Source organism: Chiroxiphia lanceolata, chromosome 1, assembly GCF_009829145.1.
Source record: "Chiroxiphia lanceolata isolate bChiLan1 chromosome 1, bChiLan1.pri, whole genome shotgun sequence".
Classification (NCBI taxonomy): domain Eukaryota; kingdom Metazoa; phylum Chordata; class Aves; order Passeriformes; family Pipridae; genus Chiroxiphia; species Chiroxiphia lanceolata.
Genome location: NC_045637.1, coordinates 53,270,315 through 53,289,480, shown reverse-complemented (window position 1 = coordinate 53,289,480; position 19,166 = coordinate 53,270,315). Strand labels below are relative to the sequence as shown.

Genomic DNA, 19,166 nt, shown 5'->3' with positions numbered 1-19,166 from the left:
TGCAGTACCAGAGCTGGAACATCATCCAGGAGGAAAGGGTGAGAGTAGTGAGTTCAACTGTGAACAAATGTAGGTGTTTAGCTTCCATGCTTTTGCTGAGGTGAAAGTCTCTTTGCAGAACATCAAGATACAAAGTGATATTTCGTATAGAAAATGATACAGAAGTTAATGTATTTACAGTATTGAAGGACTGAGAATACTCCTTGTGTTCTGCAGCAGTCTGAATGGAAGGTGAATTTATTCCTTTATAGCATAGAGGACAGAAATTTAAAACAAAACCTGCTGCTGTTAGTTTGCGATGATGATATAAAATATCATGATATCAAATGTTTGTCCTTACAAGACTATTTCTGCCTTAAAATTAAGCAGAAAAATTACTTACCTGAGCAGCAGAAATCAGTCCTTTCTTGATGTAAGTGCTGTATTAACCTGCACGTCCATATAACAATTGATGTAGAGTGTAGTAAATAGTCTGTTCTGCAGCTGAATAAAAATTAGTCCATTTTAGTAGATATATCTGTAGCAGCTGCCATAGACACTGTGTAATAGATCTTGAGGATGCTTTGGGAATGCAGAAGATAAAATGAGGGAACTGTAGTATTAGTTGGAAATCTTGAATCCTTAAAGCTGTTTGTTGCTCAGCTTTAAGAATTAAAAATTGCTTATTTTTTAGAATATGCTGCTGCTTCTTACTGAGTTTCTATGCCAGAATGAGGGAGAACGTGTTTCTACCATGGTGCCCATGGCAAAGACAGATGAACAAAAAGAATACACGTAGGCTTTGCTACTGAGTGGCAAGAGTTCATGCATTATTAAATAAAAGAAAAATAGCTGTTATTTTTTCAGATGTGATCTTGTGCACCTGTCTGTAAAAGACTCAATACGATCGAAATCCTTGTGAAAGACGCTATGAAGATGTGATACACAGAAAAATGAGCTCAGTTGAAAATTGGCCTACAGACTGGTTTTTATAGGATTCTGAGTTTTAAATGGACCTCTGTTTTGTTGTTGTAGGCTCAGCCAAGCTTGGCAGCAGTTGACTAAGCACCTCTAACATAGACTGTCTGAGCAAGATTGCTCTACAGTCTGAGTTAGTTATGTGGCAAGTAGTTGTTGTATCCTTGCTGTAGCAAACAGAACTTAAAGTGGGGGATGCTAACATATTCACAGCACAGTATGGACTAGATGCAAGACAGGTAGACAAACCTGAACAACTTCTACGAAAAACAGTCAAACAAATGTTTGGACAGGAAAATGAAGGTATAGAGAGGAGAAGTTTTCTAATACACCAAGTCAGTGATAGACATTGGATTTTGTTTCAGTATTTGGCTGTCTCGTTATGTGATGCTGCCTTGTGTTTGGCGGTAGTTGGTGTAGAGTTTTGATCAGAAATTTGCAAACTTAATCTGGATAAATTACTGCATTTATTCATTTTGTTCTACTTTGGTACATATGTGGACAGAAATAAGGGCATTGTGATTGCTTTTCACACCATTGTGCAATTGCTGTTTCTCTCCCTGACACTACTAGTGACTTTAAACTGCTCATATAGGGTGTTTTTATGGAAACTCCTGTTTGCTTGGCTCTGCTTTTTCATGTTGGGGTAAACATGTAAAACCAGATTAGAAGGTAGGTAGGCTCTGCTCTTGCATTACTGTTCAATGGTGTCTTGTAGCTTAGATGCCTTCTGAGCATTCGGTCCATACTTGTACCAGTTTGAAAAAGCGGAGAAAATTGACCTATAGTTTTTCTGCAGCAGAAAAGTAACATGTGCCCCTGTTGCCTGGTCTGCTTTCTGAGGTGGGAATAAATCCGGATGTTCTGCATTTGAACTAGCCCAAGATTTGTACTGGTTTTGACTGGGTTAAATTTCTCTGTAGTACCTTATATGGGGCAATGTTTTGGATTTGTACTGAAACTGGTGTTGATAGCACATGAACATAGTGCTTGCACAGTGTCAAGGCCTTTTCCACTCCTCCCATTGCCCTGCCAGTGAGTAGGTTGGAGGTGCACAAAATATAAGCTGCTATGAAGAATTTTAACTGTATCCCAGTGAAAATCAGTACACTCGTGTTGTTCAGGGGTGTTTTTTACATTTGTAAAATTTACAAAAGGTTCTACAGTACTTGGACAAGTGCTCAAAGCTGGGTGGAAAGCAGAGGAGGGCTGAAGAGGCAATATTCAGCTAACAGCCTTTTTGATAACTGTTTCGGAATAACCTTCCAAGTGTAGGGAATAGCAAAGTGACTTGGTTTATTGAATAATGCAGAGTATGCCATTTTAGATGAGGAGTGGTTAGATTACCGGCGAATCATATTTTTGGTGAGTGAAAGAAAAGCATCCTCTTGAGGGGCTTTGTTAGAATGAGAATTCTACTGGACTGCCTCTATCTCTTGGATATGTGTTCTGATGTTGAAAGTGGAAATGAATATGTAAGATAACTGTAATAGTACTTTACTAGAACTACAAACTGGTCGTGTACAGATTGATTTATTTTCATCACCTTTTTCTTCCCTGTTCATGTTAGCGTTGTGTTTATAAGGATGCTGTCATTTGAATGATCTCTTCTGGGACTACGAGCTGAGATGCTGGAATTATTTAAATAATAAATGTCGTTCAGCCTCAGTAACCAAGGCACATCAAGCCCAATGTAGTGCTAAGCTTAATTTTACAATGCACAAGCACAGCAGAGCCAAATCCACAGAACTCACTTTCTGTTTGAACTAGTAGGAGACATCAAAAAGATAAGTTGTAAGCTGCTGCTCATATTTTTATCTTTGGTATTTACATCTGATATAGAGTGGATTTAGCAGTTCGGTTGACTTAACTGGTTTCACAAGGCAAAAACTATCATAACATTCAGTTCGCTAAATCAAAGGCATCAGACATCCAGTCAGCTTTGTCTTGTCACACAGACATACACTGATGTCTGTGTAAAAGTGAGCAGTCCTACATCATCTAAGATGGCATCTATGTTAGACCACTCACTGTAGGACTATTAGGGAAGAATAAATGTAGAAGGGGAAAAGGAGGAACATGGAACATAAAGTTGAGGTTGAGAAGAGAGAAATGCAGGAAGTAAAATTAGTGATGGTTCATATAATGGTCAACATTTATATTTTTTCCCTATTCATGCACTTGATAGCTAAATAATTATACTACTGGCAGTAATGATGCTGGTATTTTGACATAGTTTCTTCAGTTTATGCTTTGGAATTTATAGCGTGATCAACAGACATTGAAATAGAAAACTGGGACTCTATTATAGAGCTAATTTCAGTGAATATTAGAGTGATGGGGTTTTTTTTTCTCCCCAGTTGGTTATGTCACGACTTAACCATAGTAATTTCAGTTCTGTAGTTTAGAAATTGGCCTGAATACAGGGGTTTGGTTTCCCAGTGAAGGGAGCGATTATGCCCCTTCTCTCCCCAGTATTATTTAATTTGTTACCTGGAATGAGGAGTATCTGTGTAACATTTCTTCTGTGGCTGCTGCAGAGTATGTTTGTTGTTTCAAAGCATGTCTTGAGTCAGCCCCGGACAGCAGGAGCTCACATGCAGTAAAATGTTCCTGTGATGAACGACTAAGGGCTTTATGTTTGCCTAGTTTGGAGAGGAGGCTGACAAGCCACCTCATCAGTCCCTGCAGCTTTCTGAGGACAGGAAGGGGAGCAGGAAGTGCTTTAACTTTTAGTCAGCCTTGAGGTGGTTGGCCAATTGGACTAGATGATTGTTGAAGCTGCCTTCCACTGAAATAGTCTAGGTGTGAGATGGCATAACTATAAACATAGGGAAACCCCTAGTTCAGTTGGATTGATGGGTTGAATTAAAGGCCTATGAGGCTGTGAGAGGGTGTCACCTGTTCTTTGTTAACTTAACCTGGCATAAAGTCCAGACTTGCATTATCTTTTACACCTCCCCCACTTCCTGTGAAAATAAAACTGATTCTTGCAAAAATCCCAGACCAAACAACAAAAATTAAATGCGAACAAACCCACAAACCCAAACCAAACACAGGTTCTAACAGTTATGTAAACCTGGGGTTGCTAAATGCTTTCCCTCTGTGTTGCAAAAGGTTTTTGTAGCTGATCTTTCTTTTCAGCCTTCCCTTCCTGCCCCTGCAGTTTGGTATCCTGTCCTCTACCTTATGTGTATCCAAGACCACTGATTCCTCTCCTCAGATTGCTCTTCCATATGTTGTGACTCATAGTACACTTTCATCCTTGCCCTCATCTGCCAGATTCTTCTTACACACTTGCTCTTTCCCCATCAGTTCTTCATTTGATTTCTGGCAAGAATGCCATGCAACTGCGTATTGGCAACTGCAAAATCTGGACTCTTATGCAAGGATGGCAACTATTTATAACCAGTTGATATCCATGGATTCTCTACATAGAAAATGAGAGAAATACTTTGTTGGTAAAAGAGTGCTGTTAACTCAGTTTAGGTCTAAAAATATTACTCTTCCAGAGAAGTTTAGTGTTTGTCTTTTGACATTTGAAATATTGTAAGGAAGATGGTAGCTGCTTGTGTATTCTGAATGCTGAAGATAATGATACAATGTCTGATAACTAATTTATATAGCATACAATAATTGTATGGAAGGTAAGAGGACAAAAATCTTTTTTCTTCCTTCTAAGAGTTCATTAAAAAAAAAATCATTATTGCACCTGTAGATCTGTCCATCTTCTGACCTTCTCTATTTGCAAGTTTTGAAAAGGCTTTTCAGAGAAATTTGGCTGGACTGAAGAATAGAGGTAGTGTACTGTACTGTGTTGTATTTTAAGGGGTAACAGAGATAACCTGGCATAGTTCTTGCTAATAAGTGATTGCATTTTCAGGCTAAAGTCTATGTTTGTTATGGGACTGAGTTTTAGAGCATTTTAGGGAGCATATAGAAACTAAAAATGGTGGTAATTCTAGTCCTTAGTCTTCAAGCAGCTCTGCAGAGCAGGGTTGGACCCCTTTTCCACTTCTTTGTGGTTCCATGTTGATAAAGGTGTCTGTGTATGTGAAGTTCCCTGTTGATGTGCTGGTTAATAATTATGCAATAGGTGAATTGTGCATTTTTTATTTGGTAGTCGTATCTAGCAACACACTCTTTTAACAGGCTTAATTTAGATTTTTCTTTTTCAGACAAAGAAGTCTTTTTGTTCTGTTAGATCATGTTGTGTTAACTCTATCTCTGGGCAAATTGCAGCAATGATTTTAGTATGTGTCTCCAAAAAGCTGACTTTACAATTGGCTAAAAGTAATTTGCTTGATAAAAATATAAGGTATAAAAATGCTGTTTGTCAGACAAAAATAACGGGAACTTTGGAAATTTGGTGATGCATCTTGCTTGGGAATTTGGAGAAAATTACTCAAAATCCATTTATACATCATCAGTCACACTTGTATGGAAAAGGCTTTATGGGAATGGGGAAAGATGGGGAAATGATGCAGTACAGTTACTAAATATATTGTCAAGGGAACCTTGCCTAGACTTCTGTATTTCAAACCAACAACAGACATCATTTTAGTGTTAAACTACTGTGATTATAAGGAATATTTCTGATGTCTCTGATAGTTGGTGTGGATGACTACAGCTCAGAGTCTGATGTGATTATTATACCTTCAGCCCTGGACTTTGTCTCACAAGATGAAATGTTGACGCCGTTGGGAAGATTGGACAAGTACGCTGCAAGTGAGAACATATTTAACAGGTATGCTTTTTAAATGTCCTGTCATCCTATTCAAATCTGACTGAAGTTAATTTGTATGGAATAAAAATAATTTTAAAAAAATCCCAAAAAGCAACACCTTTACAAGATGCTTCAGTTTTCACTCCTTGTCCTGTTTGCTAATGTTCCTCCTACTTACAGAAATAATTACAAAACATACTTTAAGGTTTTTCTGTGGATGCTAACATTCCTGTTGGCACAGAACTATAAGATGATAGTAAGGCCAGTCCATAATTCTGTGTGGAAACCGAGTTTAAGAAAATACATCAGGAGAGCATAGTGAACAGCACTGTAGATTCCTAGAGAAACCCAAGAAGTGTTCTTGAGGATCAATCTCCTTTGTAATTTACAGTGTGAGTATTGCCGCCTCTGGTTACTGAAAACGGACTTGCCCGGTTAATACTGTGTTCTGCATTTTTCCTTTTTTATTTCTGTAATGCACAGGTATTGTAGCATAGTTCATTTAGACACACCCCCCACCCCACCCCTTGCACGCAGACATTCTACAATCGAATGGAGAAGTTCAAACCCAGCATTTATTTTAATTGTAGCTATAAACCGTTGCAGTATCGCAGAAATGTATAAAGCATGTTAAGGTCAAAATTTTCTGGTATTTCATTTTAACAGAGTTTAGTTTGGGCTTCAAGTAAATTTTTAGTAAAGGGTGTTTGCTTTTATGTTGAATTCTTAATTCAGTAGTATGCAGAAGCTTAGTCTGTGATTAACCACTCTATAGGTTAGCCTCTATTTTGTTGTTCATGGCCTGAGTTTGGAAAGAATTTAGCTCTGTGCTTAACTTCAGTCATGTGAACTGTACTTAAAATTCCATACTACATCTATGAACATACCCCTATTTGAAAGGTTTTCATCCCAATTAAATTGAAACTGACAGTTACAGAGTAGTTTCTGTTGTTACAACCTGCATAAATCTGTACGCAGAAATTAGTTCTGAAATGCCTAATTTTAAAGTTTCCTGTTCTCCTGAAATCTAAAGTTTGTTGTATTAAACAATTTGAGATGAAATCAGCAATTTGACAACCGGCAGAGAGTTTTTTGTGTGTTTGACTTTACATGGGGAAGGAGAGAAGAGGAGCCTTTAGGGCTATCGGTGACAATTATGTAATAAAAGCCAGTAGGGGGAAGAACAAAATCAAAAACTCAAGTTGTGTGACTTGAATTTTAAGCAAGTATAGTGGTTCTAATATTTTGCTTGCCTGCTTAAGAAAAAGCTCTATCTGATTTTTTCAGTATGGATAGCGTGGTATGTGGGGCATGCATGAGCTTGAAATCTTTTTAATTACTCTGTCCAGCTTTATGCATCCTGTCCTTTCCTGCAGGTGGTTGGAAAACTATAGTTTTCCCAGATTTTTTTTTTATTTGTTTGCTCATTTGGATTATTTTTGCTGGTACAAACATGTTTTTTAATCCTAGCTCTCTTTGTAGGCCTATTGTGTTATGTAGCATAAGAAAATGTAGAAAATAGCATATGATAACTATTTGTGATATAACTGTGAGTAGCACTTATATCACACTAAGTGTTAGTGACTACTGCAGGCAGTTTATGATGATTCAGCATTAGTCAGTCGCAGGAATAATAGGAGGGATTTTTGTTAGACAGAGGAACTGGAGCATTTAATAGGAAAAAGATAAATTACAGTTGTTTATTCTTATGTCTCTTAGTATGGTATAAACACATCCAATTACTTATGTGTAGTTTAACATTTTTTTAATATTATGACAACAACTGTTTTGGTTGTTTCTGTGACCTGGAACCTGCATTTGTGTGGAAGCTTGAAATTTGGGCATTATAGATGCACAAACCCTTGAAATATAGTCACTGAGCTTGGGTAAATTAGGGTAAGATGTTTTTTTTCTTCCCTTTAAATACTTTTACTGTGGGATTTTTTTTTTTTTAACTTTCAATTTAATTTTAAGTATTATTTCTCTTTGAATTTGGTTTTGTTATATTTTTCTATCTGTTTAGTCACCTATTTGTGCATCATATTTGCAGTCTGTGGTTATACTGAATGATTAAAGTGAAGGAATTTTTATCAACTCCTGCGAAAGTCTAGTCTCCTTAAAGTTGATTCTTCAAGCACTCATAGTTTCTCAGCCAGTTGTTTTGAGATGGAAATGGATCTGGCTGCATTCTAAGAAATGTCAGTAGATTGGACTTGGAACTTGGAAATAGAGATGTCTTCTTTGTTTAAATATATACGATTTTTGACAGAATGAACTGAAAAAACAGCAGAGGTAGGGAATCCCTTATCAGCTTCCCAAGTGGTGGAAGGAGTTGCTTTGTGACAATTTTAGGTATGTTACAGTTTACATTCTCACTGTTTCAGCTATTGCTCATCAGCACCCCAGGTTTATCTTAGTCTGTGAGAATGGAGGGGAACCTGACAAATGTTACACTAAAATACTCCTCTTGTGTCTGAAAAACAAGGCAAGTGAGAGTTGGGTTATGGTTTGATTAACGAAGAGCCAGCCTCCAGGTTCCAGATTTGAGAAGCATCTCTATCATATGCCTTAATAATCCAATATCATATTGCAGAAAGACTTGATGCCAAGCAGAAAGCTAAAACCGCCACTGTAAAACAGAGCTTTTTCTATCTTTTCATGTTAAAAACCCTTGTGGGTTTTCCTAATCTTTATTGCTGTTAACTTGCTTCCATTCTTCATTAAGAAGGCTCAGAAGTACAGAACACTCACCAATAGATCTGCTTGAACAGTGAGACAGTTCCTGAACAACAGGCCCTTCCTTTTCATAAGGCTATGAGGAATTGTTATTGCTTTTTCTCTTCAAACCAAAGCAGATCTTGGCATACTCACATTCATCAGTATGATCAGTCTTGTCTATAAAGACTGTATCTGCATATCTATGTAGATAACTTTAAGCTGTCCTCTTGCCAGATTCTTTGTGTTCTTAAGTATTTCTTAGCTTTTCCCTTGGGAGAATACCTGATGTCTTTTTAAAAGGTTTTTTGGAAACAGTTTAACTTAAAAATACTTGTAGAACAGCAGTAAGCAGTAACTGAGGATATATATACTGGATCTCAGGGAGGGATTAAGCATACCTGTGTGTACTCACATACAGCTTTATAAGTAACAGTTTCAGTGCCTGCAGTGTAGGTGAAGATTTGGCCTAGGGCTTTCTGGGTAACTTGTCTTTTTTGGCTAAAAGATACAGTCCTCTGACTTCATGGCACAGATGTTGTTCTTCATATGGTTAGTAGAAAGAAGTTACCCTTTGTGCTTTCTAGACTACAGAGGGAAGAGAGGTTGGCATCAGCAAGGAGGCTGTACCAATGAATTATTTTAATGTTTATCTGATTCCTCACTCCAACGGTCCCAATATAAACCTTGGTTTTACATGTCCCTAGTTCTGCAAAATAGAAATTTTTAGAATATATGCCCTGTGTCAGGAACTGAGAGGTCAGTTTCTTTCCAAGGAATTGGCTAGGGGTAAAGTGAAAGCATAATGATAAATTTTCAACTGTGTCACCGCTGTGGGGTCAAGAACATCATTTAGCTGTGTATTTAAAAACCAGGACTTGCATGCATAAAGTACCCCCACTAAAACAGAAGAATATTTTCATCCCTCTACTGTAATGTGTATGAAAAACCTCTCGAGACAGTATGTTTGGTGGGATGTCAAGACTATCTTGCCTTTTTTTTCATTTAGATATGGTCAGAATATAACCAAGAAGGTAATGGAGAATTTGGTTATCCACAGCTGCAGTTACTACTCTCCCCAATCGCTTTTCTTCTCTCTGTGCCTAACCCAGTGTAAAGTTTCTTTTCTGGGTATTTGAGTACTGACAGTAAGGAAATGCTAAACTCATACCAAAACCATGCAGGTGAAACTGTAGTGGCTTTGTTCTGACTGGAACACTTCTGGTCATTTGTCGTTATGTCATTATTTCTCCTTATCTCTAACTCTACTCCATTTTTGTGTTTCAGTCTTTTCTGAACCTACTGTATATCAAAGAATAAAATTTAGTAAAAGTGAAACAAACCTCAAAACATGGATTTTTTTGCACACAAATTTGCGTATATGTGTATACCAAATAAATTATTGAAGTGTAACAGTATAGCTTGAGAAATTGTATTACGTACATTAAAATTATACAAGCTGAACTAGAAAGGACAGAATTCTCCCAGAGCACTAAGAGAAGTCTTAATTGCTTAATACTAAATGTACCTCTGCATATTTAGTCGTCTTTCTTAAGAAGGGTACAAATATGTTGATTTTGAGATTGGGAGTTTATTCTGGATATCTTATGAGATTGTTTGAGGAAAATGGTGCCAAGCTCAGTTATTACTACCAATATTAATTTGAACACAAAATGTAATATAATCTTGGTTTAGTTCTGAAAAAATGGGTGAAGAACAAAAATCACCTTATGTAATTTTCTCTCTTTTTTTTTTTAATATCCTTACTAGCTAAATGCATGCCTTGTGCAGATGAAGTCATTTAAATGTTGTAGTGGAAATTTATGTAAGGGCAAATGGTGGTCAAAGGAGTTTGAGTGAGCAAAGCAAAGGTGTTTATAGTTTTTTTTTAAATATGTCATCACAAATCCTAATTATGTCCATATATAGAGTCTTCAAAATACGTGCCACGTGTGTGGGCATAAAGGCAGTGTGTTTGTAATCTAGCCCTATTTTATCCCATTGCTGATCCCAGTGAAGCGTGCCTACAAGGTATCCTAATGTTGGACAGGCTCATGAAAACTTGAATTTTCCCAAATATCCTCTACTTTTGCACGTGGTAGTGGAAGTGCTTGTACTGCATGCCACTTTGCAGCCTTTGACCTCTGCCTTTCTTTGGTGTGTAAACTATTTAATGGATAAATAGATGCGTTGCTTAGGTGGCAGTCGTATACCAAAGACACATATGGTGAATAAATAATTTTCTTTGGGAATTCACAGCTGTAGGGTTACTGATTTGAAGCGTCACTTGCCAAAGCAGCTAGCAAAAGTCTCTCTGGACCTGGAGGAACTGGGTACAAGATCTGACTGAATGGGCAAGAAGATGCATTTCTATGAGTTGTTGTGATGAAGACAGCTCTTCTGGCACTGGGAATGTGTAAAGGTAGAAATTCATGGTGGAGCTTAGTGTCTCATTAGAGTCAGGTACTGCACAAACCCAAGCCAGTGGCAGGAGGGAAATGGCAAGAAACCATTAATCCTAGTTTACAAGTTGTACCCTGATAACTGGGAGTAATGTATAGTAACAGAATATATGCCATTCACATCAGTTATATTGTCATCATTAATGTTGGTGGAATCATTTCTGTCATGTAGGTGCTGAGTACACAAAGGAGTTTGATTCCCTGTTAGAATGCAGTTTATGAGAACATGTTGTCATTATCCCTAGAGAAAGCCTGCTTGACCTCTTTTTCCCTGTCACAGGAGATACTTTCTTGCCTCTGCAGCATGAAGCATGTCCGCCTATTTTTGTTGTTTTGTCTGTGTCTAGACCAAACAGGTCATCCTTCAGAGCTCTGTTAAAAATTCCGAAGTGCTCACTTGGCACTCACCTGGCAAGTTGCAGGGCAAGCTACTGCTTGCCTTATGTTGTGCTCCTGTGCACAGATAGTTCAGTACATCCTCTGTTGTGGGCTTTTTGTAGCTTGACTCTCAGTGCTTGTGTGAGAAGGAAGACCAGGCTGCTGGTCAGGACACCAGGGACTGTTGCTTACTCTCTACTCTCCAGTAAGCAGAGCATGTTTGAGTGTGAGCTTGTGGGGCCTACGTGCCAGCTGTCAGCCTGTGGAAAATACAAAGTTGGTTTAGCTGTGACCTGTGTTTGTGTTTTGGAGACAAGAAGAATTTGGGGAGATTGTTGGGATAGTGGCAGAACTAGATTAGAGCATGTTTGGAGAACGTGAGTGACCATCATCTCCCTCATCGATGGATGGATGGATGGAATTAAGAGATTCCTCTGTAATTACTGGCTGCCTACCCAGTTAGGTTTGCTAGAGTGAGCATAGCTTACCCTGGTGCCCTCTGCTGTAATGCTTTTAACCAGAATCTGCTAAACATAAAAGGAGATCCATTGATTCCTTTTCAAGCCAAAAAAGGAAATACCATCTGGATGCAGGTGGGGATCATCTTCTACATTTAGTCCAGGGAATAAGTTGAATGTCCCTTAGCTTTGAGTGGATTTAATATAAATCTCTTCTACTTCAGGTTAGGATTTGTTTCCATCTCCTCCTCTTGAGCAGAAGGTTTATGGCCTCTGAATGGCCATCTGTCCAACTTGCAGGAATTAGCAAAGACTTACTCTGGGATCCAGCCACTACAGTCCAGGATAGTGCTAACAAAGCTCTGTGAGGAGATGAGTCTTCTCAAAACTCCAAACATAATAGGGAGCCATTCCGTAGTCCCCAGGAGTCACATAGGATGTAGTGCTTTTTATTAGATGAGATGTAGTTCTGTTTATTGTGGTTCCTTACTTGCTGAGACTTTAATCAGTGGGTCAGTTGATTTGTCTCTCACTTTCCAAGATTACATTTAATATATAGGAGACAAATGTGTCCACACAGGCTGGTTTATGAAATATGCTTCATCTGTTCCTCTTCTCTTTTCAGGGGTGTCCAGCCCTTTAAAAGACCAAGTCAACTCTGCTTCTAGGTTAGTGTGTCACGTAGTCTGTTTCCCTCTGCTAGGATTTTGAAAGCTGAACTTTTAACTGCATATCAACATCTTTGCTGAGAGATGTTGCACTTGATAAGAATTGAAAAGTGTGAGGGAGAGAAAATTTGTTAAAGACAAACAGTTTTTTTCAGTTTGTTTTTTAGAAGATTTTGTTCATCTATATGTCAAAACAGTTTAGTTTAAGATTGTTTTGCAAGTAGCCAGTGTGATATATTTAAAATATTGATTTTCAGTTCAAGAAAATGGAAATGTCTGCTTAGCTTTTGGAATTCATGAAAACCTACTGCATTTCTCTGATTGTGTGGAATTACATTCCTCGTGCGCTAGGAATGTAACCATCTGTTTCTTACCAGTTTTTGACCATCGCTCATGTTCACTGTTTGTAGTGAACATGATAAAGTTTAGGTAAGCTTCTGCTCTTGTCTACAGCACTGCTGTTTGTCAACAGTGCTTATACCTAGGCTGCATCCCAGGAGTGTTTCTGTCAGTTCTGGAAATACCTGGCACTTGATGCTTGCTGCTTCAGCATTTTGATAAGTTGCTCCAGGGTAGTACAGGAGTTACCAACATCTTGGACACTGTTCCTTGGCCCATTCCGCTCTTGGGTTAATCGTGCTAGCTGTCTGAAGTTCAACCCATTGTTGTCAGAAAGGGTGAAAAAAGAGAGTTACACCATTGCAGGCTCTTGTTGAGGAGAAAGGTTGATTGCCACACATTCCCCGCTGCATTGTTTAAAAAATTAATGTGTAAGGCTGTCTAGGTAACTGATGAGTATGACTTTGTAGCATTGGCTGCAACAGAACCTTGAAGGACAAAACCACAAATTTGACTGTATCTTGTCACTCACAAGTTAATCCATAGAAAAATTTCTTGTGCATTAGAGGTAGTAACTGAGTTGACTATGACTTGTTTTATATTTTCTTAATGTTTCATTTTCTACTTTGCTTAATGTATGTCCCAGGTACACATGGGTTGGGTAACATGTTTTGTTTTCACGGTATATACCCACTGCTCACAGTATTTACCTATAGCATTTTAATGAAGTTTAACTTCTAAATGTCACCCTTGATATAGAAATCTTCAGCTTGAGTGTTCATGCTTTTGTGAAATAAGTCCAGAATTCTACTTAAAAACATTTTAACAATGTTGTGTTGTCTTGCTTTGTATGGAACAAGCTAGGGAATTCAGAGATGAGGGTGGAAGGCTGATACTTACTCTCTAATATTCAGCTTCTGTTTGCCCACCTAGCAGATGATTACTGTTTTTGGTCTTGGTGGCTGGTTTCTCTTATCCTTGTAAGCCAAAAGGATACTTTTAATGTTACATTTAAAGTTAATAGTCTTAGATTATGCAAGGTATCAGAATTAAGAATTTCCAAAGCAGGGCTAACTAAATTTACTGAATTAAAAGAGAATATATGTAACATTTTACTCTTTTGATGTAAGAAACCTGTATGATTGCACGATTTTTTCATTTAGCTGTATTTCTGGACACAAATAATGCTGATTTTTTTTTTTTTTTTTAATCTTTCCTGTAAACTAGGCAAATGGTGGCTCGAAGTTTGCTGGACACTTTGAAAGAAGTCAGTGATGATGAGAGAGATTGTATTGCTGTGTTGGAGAGAATCAGCAGATTAGCTGATGATTCAGGTAGGTAGCATTAAACATTTTACTGGGTTAAAGTGGGAAAGTCAGACGCGTTGAACCTGTTCAGCACAGGACCAGTAAGTTCTTTCTCATCTTCAGTGTTCAAACTAGACTTCTGCAAATGCAATAAAATACTGTAAAATTTAATTTCTCTAAATCATCCCCCAAAGGTGACTTTTTTCCTTAGTACTCTTGTCAACAGAATAAAACCCCTTCAAAATGTAGGACACTTTCCAGCAGTACATTTTCAATAACTTTTATGATGTACTTTTTCTATTCAGCAGGTCTATGTGATTATTTTAGCTCTGTAGATAAAGATTAATTTCTTGCCTTGAAAATAAACTTGAAAAACATCTGTGCAAAACTTCCATAAGTTTTGATAAAATTTAAATGCTGAAGTTTTTCTTTTAGACCGTTTTAGGGAACCAGTTGTGAAGGTAAGAGAGACAGCAGGAATTGGTAAGCAAGATGAAAATACCATATAATCACAGAATGGTTTAGCTTGGAAGGGACCTACCATGGACAGGGACATCTTCCACGAGACCAGGTGGTTCAAAGCCCCATCCAACCTGATCTTGAACATTCCCAAAGATGAGGCATCCACAACTTCTGGGAAACCTGTTCCAGTGCCTTACCGTTCTTATAATGAAGAATTTCTGCTTTCAGTCTATTCTAAACCTACTTCTTTTAGTTTGAAGCCATTACCCCTTATCCTGTCACTACGTGGCCTTATAAAACATCCCTCTCCAGCTCTCTTGTAGGCCCCCTTCAAGTACAGGAACACTGCAATATGGTCCCCCCAGAGCCTTCTCTTTTCAGGCTGAATAACCCCAACTCTATCAGCCTTTCCTTGTAGGAGATGTGCTCCTCTGATCATCTTTGTGGCCTGCTCTGGACTCGCTGCTACAGGTCCACGTCCTCCTTATGTTTGGGGCCCCAGAGCTGGACACAGCACTCCAGGTGGGTTCTCAGAAGATCAGAATAGAGGGGCAGAATCCCCTCCCTTGACCTGTTGGTCTTGCTGCTTTGGGTGCAGCCCAGATTACAGTTGGTTTTCTTGACTGTGAGTGCGCGTTGCTGGCTTGTGTTGAGCTTCTCATCAATCAACACCTCCAAGTCTTTCTCCTGAGGGTTGCTCTCAATCTATTCTCCACCTACCCTGTATTGATACCAGGGGTTGTCCTGACCCAGGTGCAGAACCTTGTACTTGGCCTTGTTGAACTTCATGAGGTTCACACGGGCCCACTTCTCAGGCATGTGAAGCTCCCTGTGGATGCAATCCCTTCCCTCCAGCATGTCAACCGCACCACACAGCTCGGCGTTGTCAGCAAACTTACTGAGGGTGCACTCAATCCCCCTGTCCATGTCACTGACAAAGATGTTACACAGAGCTGATCCCAACACTGATGCCTGAGGAGCTCCAGTCATCATGGTCTCCCCTTGGATATTGAGCCGTTGACCACAATTCTTTGAGTACGACCATCCAGCCAATTGCTTATCCATGGAGTGACCCATCTGTCCAGTTCAGAGACAAGGACATAACAAGATACAGCATCAAATGCTTTGCACAAGTCCAGGTTGATGATGCCAGTTGTTCTTTCCTTATCTACCACTGCTATAACCCCATTGTAGAAGGCCACAAAATTTGTCAGGGATGATTTGACCTTAGTGAAGATATGTTGGCTTTTACAAGTCACCTCCTTATCTTCCATATGCCTCAGCACAGTTTCCAGGAGGATTTTTGCTGTGATCGTGCTAAGCACCAAGGTGAGACTGGCCTGCAGTTCCCTGTGTCTTCCTTTTTTCTCTTTTTAAAAATGAGTTTTGTTTTCCCTTTTCCAGTCAATGGGAACTTCACTGGACTGCCACAGTTCTCGAGTATGATGGATAATGGCTTAGCTGCTTCTTCCACCAGTTCCTTCAGGACCTGTGAATGCATTGCATCAGGTCCTGTGGACTTGTGCACTTTCAGGTTCCTTAGATGACCTCAACCCTAATCTTCTTCAGTGAGCAGTTATTCATCCTCCCAGTCCCCATCTTCCCCTTCTGTGACTTGGCTGGTGTGGCTGGAGAACTTGCCAGTGAAGTCTGAGGCAAAAAAGTTGTTGAGTACCTCAGCCTTCTCCACGTTATGGGTAACCAGATCTCCCACTTCCTTCTGGAGAGGGCCCACATTTTCCCTAGTCTTCCTTCTATCACTGATGTTCTTGTTGCTCTTGACCCTCCGACCAGATTTAATTCTCTCAGGGCTTCAGCTTTCCTAACCTGATCCCTGTCTGCTCGGACACTTTTTCTGTATTCCTCCTAAGCTTTCTGTCCCTGCTTCTACCCTCTGTAAGCTTCCGTTTTTGGTTTGAGTTTGTTCAGGAGCTCCTTGTTCATCCATGCAGGCCTCCTGGTGTTTTTACCTGACTCCTTTGCTGGGATGCATTGTTCCTGCACTTGGAGGAGGTGATTCTTTAATAGTAAACAACTTTCTTGGGCCCCTCCTTCCTCCAGGACTTTATCCCGTGGTACTCTATCAAGCAGATTCCTGAAGATGCCAAAAGCCTTCTCTCCTGAAGTCCAGGGTAGTGAGCTTGCTGTGCACCCTCCTTGCTATGAGTAGGACATCTCCGTAGATTACAGCATGGCTGTTGCTAATCGATACAGTGGGACTGCTGGGTGTTTGGAATAAAGAGCAAAAGCAGGAGAATAAGGAAAAACAAATGTGAGAGAAAAGAAGTACTTGAAAAGTGATGAGTGATTGGATGAAGGGGAAAATGGTGTGGACAGAGCTGCAACAAAATTCCAGCTTAAAGATGCTTTAGATAGAATTAAGGGCTTGATTTCAACATAGCTGATATAGTTGAAACACCAGAAGGAAGAAAGGCTTTAGCAGCGAAACATCAGAAAGAATATGAAGGTCGTTCTTTTGTTATTGTATGAGTACTGTGGAGAGAAACTTGTGTTAAATCTCGAATTGGGAGAAAATGGTTCTTCTGTTTAATGTCTGTTAGTTTTTCTCCCTTCTTCTGGAACTGCAGAGCATAATGCTTTCTAAGGGTGAAAAGATATTCTGCTGATTTCTGTTATTCTGTCATTACTGTCTTAATTTAAAATGCATGCTTGTATTTTTCTGAAGGAATGTCCTTGCTCAGTCAGGAAAAATAGCCTTTTGTAAGCATTACATAATTGTATTGAGTATCTCTCCAAGGATTCTTTAAGCGGGAAGTCAACTGTTCACTTTAATTGAGAACACTGACATGCTACTGTTTCTAGAGTGCTCTCCTAGCAAAGCTCTGCTTCTGAAATCTGAATATACAATGCCTGTTTGTGTGATCCTGTGAACAGTTTGGAGCATCAGAAACGTTATGAAGCTTCACTTCAAGTTATAATATGAGACAAATGTGTCCAGAGAGAATTGTCTCTTGCAGCAACTTTGTAGCCTTAGGCTTTTCATTGGTGACCAACTAAGTGTATCAAATTGAAGTTTGTTTAGGCAGAAATGTAGTGGAAGCCAAGAGTTGAGCTCAAATCAATTTGTTGCATTTAACAAGGGTGGAGTACATTTTTAGTCAGGGTTGATATTTTCTCAGCGTCAGTAAAAGCAGCAGTTCAGGCTTTTCCTGCATTGTAGAAGTTGTCTCAGATCTGCCAAACTAGTAGCACTGGATTCTGCATCTGCCCCGCAAATTAAATTTCTGCAAATTTAACTGTGAGTCTTGTGCCTCGAGCAGTTGCAGTATTGGACTGAGCTGGTTTCGGTAAGACAGGTTATTAGAATATCCTTGTGTCTTAAACCATGTGAAAATTCATTAGGGAACTAGATCTGCTTTGTATCTCTTAATATATGTGTTTGACTGTTATTCATACTGCAGCACAGTGGGCTCTGTTCATTTTTTGTTTGGGGGTTCTGGTTTTGTTGCGTGGTTTGGAGCTTGCTTTTGTGTGTGTGTTTGAAGTTGCTATTACTAGACTTGTTAATTTTTGTCTTACCTTATGCTGCTTTCCATTTACAATATTTTTTCCAATTTATCTGAAAAACATGAAAGCCCCTGAATTTGGAATCAGAAGATATTGTAAAAGTATCTGTGTGTTTTAACTTGCTGGTTAGAGCCAGATGTTTCTATGGATAGAGCCATCCTGCGGTCCGTCATGTTTGAATGCATAAATAAAGAAAAATAAAAACAAACTTGGAAAGTCAAACTCAACTATGATTAAGTACAGGTCTTCTCATTTCTAATTCCTGATACTCATTAGTTTAATGCCTATTCTTTTAACATTTTGAGGTATTTGTCTTCTCTTGCCAAATCAAGTCACAGAAAGTGAGGTACTCTCCTTTTTTTGGCAGTAGTTGGTATAATGAGGTTGGAATTGAAGAGTGTACCCAGCATACACAACACCCAACTACAGCAATGAAAACAAACACTTGTATTTTTCAGTCCTGAACTCTGGACTTCCCTACTGTCTTTGGTACTGAGTTCCTTAGAGTAGTTACAGCTGAGATATCTTGTATTGCTTCTGAATTTGCTTTTTAATCACTTCTGTAATTTCTCTGTTTCTTTAAGGATATTAGGTATGACTTTCTACTTAAATGTTTTTATGGCGTCTTTGAATCTATGCAGGCTGAGAAGCAGCTTGGCATAGAAGCTCAGTGCTTGGCAAAAGTGGAGTTATCCCCCATAAACCCTTGTTAAAGATAAAATGCTTATCTTTGTGTTAAAACAGCTGAGTCTTCTCATTCTCAAATGTAGACTAGCCAGACTCGTGTGAGCTTGAACAAGGGCCTTATGTCTGATTTTTTTCACTTGAGTAAGTTAGTATAATTCAAACTTTTTGTTTTGGTACCAGCTTGTGAATGGCCTAGATGCTACAAGGTTTCATCATTGTGTGCTGAAGTGTGATTAACTGGCTTTGAAAGTTAGCCTCAGCCAGAATTATGGCATTATTGGCATTTTGCTTAGTGTGTTTGTAATAGGTACCAGAAGCTTTACATCTTATTTCCTGAGGGTTCTTAAAAAGCCTATTATTTTCATTTCTAAAATATGTGTGGTAATTTAGTGTAGTATGAAATACATACGTATAGGTATCTTTCTAAAGAAATGATGGCAGAAAAACAAAGTGATGTCCTGAAGAACTAGTGCTTTTTC

At 38.8% G+C, this 19,166-nt stretch overlaps 1 protein-coding gene across 11 annotated transcripts in view; it reads left to right on the top strand.

Moving 5' to 3' along the window:
• PPP4R1 (protein phosphatase 4 regulatory subunit 1) overlaps positions 1-19,166 on the top strand; it is a 65,246-nt gene that overhangs the window by 10,154 nt on the left and 35,926 nt on the right. For 4 of the 11 annotated variants that reach the window (XM_032688339.1, XM_032688349.1, XM_032688321.1 and 1 more), the window contains 2 exons: positions 5,569-5,704; positions 13,931-14,037. In XM_032688339.1, coding sequence (XP_032544230.1) covers positions 5,569-5,704; positions 13,931-14,037 — 243 coding nt within the window. Of the gene's footprint in view, positions 1-5,568; positions 5,705-10,657; positions 10,821-12,321; positions 12,365-13,930; positions 14,038-19,166 lie in introns of those variants that run through there. The other 7 variants (XM_032688366.1, XM_032688375.1, XM_032688357.1 and 4 more) reach the window with 4 other exon arrangements.